The sequence below is a fragment of the Corvus brachyrhynchos genome, unplaced genomic scaffold (assembly GCF_000691975.1).
Source record: "Corvus brachyrhynchos isolate BGI_N302 unplaced genomic scaffold, ASM69197v1 scaffold197, whole genome shotgun sequence".
Classification (NCBI taxonomy): Eukaryota; Metazoa; Chordata; class Aves; order Passeriformes; family Corvidae; genus Corvus; species Corvus brachyrhynchos.
The window spans coordinates 144,137-146,219 of record NW_008239108.1 but is presented as its reverse complement, the minus strand read 5'-3'; the positions used below and the strand labels follow the sequence as shown (position 1 = coordinate 146,219).

Sequence of the window (2,083 nt, the reverse complement as noted above, 5' to 3'; positions counted from 1 at the left end):
CCGGGTTTGCGTGGGCTCCTTCTCCCTCTGGGTGCTGCAGGAATTCCTGCCCGCTGGATTCCGGCCCCGGCGGCTCCGTGTCCGTCACTGTCACACCGCAACCGGCGTCACCAGGCGCTGCCACCCGCACCGCGGCCCTGCCCGCCGTGCCACAGCCCCGCCACCACTGCACCCCAGCCCGGCACCCGCAGAGCCCCAGGAGCCCAAAGCAAACCTGGCGGAGGCTGCCCGGTACTCACCGTGCCCGTGGCACACCTGGAGCAGCACTGGGGCTCGGGGGGGTTACTGGGGTTACTGGGATTAGTGGTGTGGGGGCAGTGAGTGGGGGGTCAGTGGTCAGTCACACCCGGCCGGCTCGGGCGCGTCCGTACCTCGGGGCGTCTCGCGGCCCTTCGGTGATGCGCACTTGGGGGAGGACAGGGTGATGACCCTGGCTCTGTGACCCAGCCCTGGGGGCACAGGACGAAAGTGACCTCAGCAAGGGACAGGGACGGAGCCATGGACAGGGAATGGGATGGAGGCGATGGCGCCGGAGGCTGCGGCAGGGCCCAGGGATCATCAGCTGCTCTTCCCAGGGATCATCACCTGCTCTTCCCAGGAATCAGCTGCTCTTCCTAGGGACCACCTGCTCTTCTCAGGGAATCAGCTGCTCTTCCCAGGGATCACCTGCTCTTCTCAGGGAATCAGCTGCTCTTCCCAGGGATCATCACCTGCTCTTCCCAGGGATCATCAGCTGCTCTTCCCAGGGATCATCACCTGCTCTTCCCAGGAATCAGCTGCTCTTCCTAGGGACCACCTGCTCTTCTCAGGGAATCAGCTGCTCTTCCCAGGGATCATCACCTGCTCTTCCCAGGGATCATCAGCTGCTCTTCCCAGGGATCATCACCTGCTCTTCCCAAGGACCATCACCTGCTCTTCCTGGGAATCAGCTGCTCTTCGCAGGGATCATCACCTGCTCCCCCCAGGGATCATCACCTGCTCCCCCCAGGGAAGCATCTACTCTACGAGAGCTGCCCAGGGCCGGGGGTCTCAGCGAGGCCCCCAGGCAGTGCCCCCGCCCCGTCCTCACCTCCGCGGCTCAAAGTCCCAGGCCCTTCGTCCTTCCCTCCCATCACCTGCTTCATGAGCGATCCCAGCTTAGGCTGCTGCCTCTTGTCGGAGAAATCTGCAGCACCAAGAGAACGTCAGCTCCCGAGGCCCCCCAGAGCCGGGGCAGGGGCCGGGAGGAAGCGGCAGCAAGCGGGACCCCGGGATGCGGAGCCAGCGCGGGAAGCACCGTCCAGCTGGAGCCATGGAAAACCTGGGGCAGGCCTGGGGGAGGGGGCTCAGCCCCCAGCCCACGGTGGGGTCACCCTGTGCCAGCCCCAGAGCCGGGCTGAGCCCCCTGCTCCAGCCACGCTCCAGCCACGTCCCCCCAAACTGGGGAGAGGCCTCGGAGCGGCTGTCGGAAATTCTCCCCCTTCAGGATCAGGGAGCCCCTCCTGGGCTCCCCAGAGCCCCCAGCCCCGGATGTGTCCACAGTGATGATGGGTGGGATGAGGGGACAGGATGGATGGCACCGGGACAGGACGGATGGCACTGGGACAGGACGGATGGCACCGGGACAGGACGGGTGGCACTGGAGTGTGGCAGGGGGTGATGGAGCTCTGCCCTGCAGGGAAGGGCCAGCTGGGAAGGGCCAGTTGGGAAAGGGCCAGCTGGGCACAGACTTACCGGGGGTCTCCAGACTGACCCTGGCACCGTGCATGGGGAACACGCGGTGCCGAGATCCTGGTGGGAAGGGTCTGTCCCCACCAGCCCCAGGAGAGCGCCTGGATCCCAGCACAGGCTGGGGGTCCCAGTGCTCCCAGCTCCAGGGACACTGGGCTTCCCAAAACCCCCGGGGCTCCCTGTGCTCCGGGGACACCAGATCTCCCAAAACCCATCCCCACCCGCAGCCAGCAGGAGCTGGGAGCTCTGGAGAGGCTGCGCTGCCTCCTGGGATGTAGGAGCCCGGGGAGCAGCTCCCCCGGCACGCACAGCAGGACCAGGGGCTGGCAGGAGCCCCCCTGTGCCCCCTCCCCTGTGCCCCCTCACCTGCACT

The 2,083-nt window shown here is 66.8% G+C and overlaps 1 protein-coding gene across 1 annotated transcript in view; it reads right to left on the bottom strand.

Moving 5' to 3' along the window:
• Positions 1–2,083, bottom strand: part of SBF1 (SET binding factor 1) — a gene marked incomplete at both ends in the record, with an annotated part of 40,963 nt that overhangs the window by 5,289 nt on the left and 33,591 nt on the right. The window contains 2 exons of the mRNA XM_017739381.1: positions 347–449; positions 1,070–1,186. Coding sequence (XP_017594870.1) covers positions 347–449; positions 1,070–1,186 — 220 coding nt within the window. The remainder of the gene's footprint in view (positions 1–346; positions 450–1,069; positions 1,187–2,083) is intronic.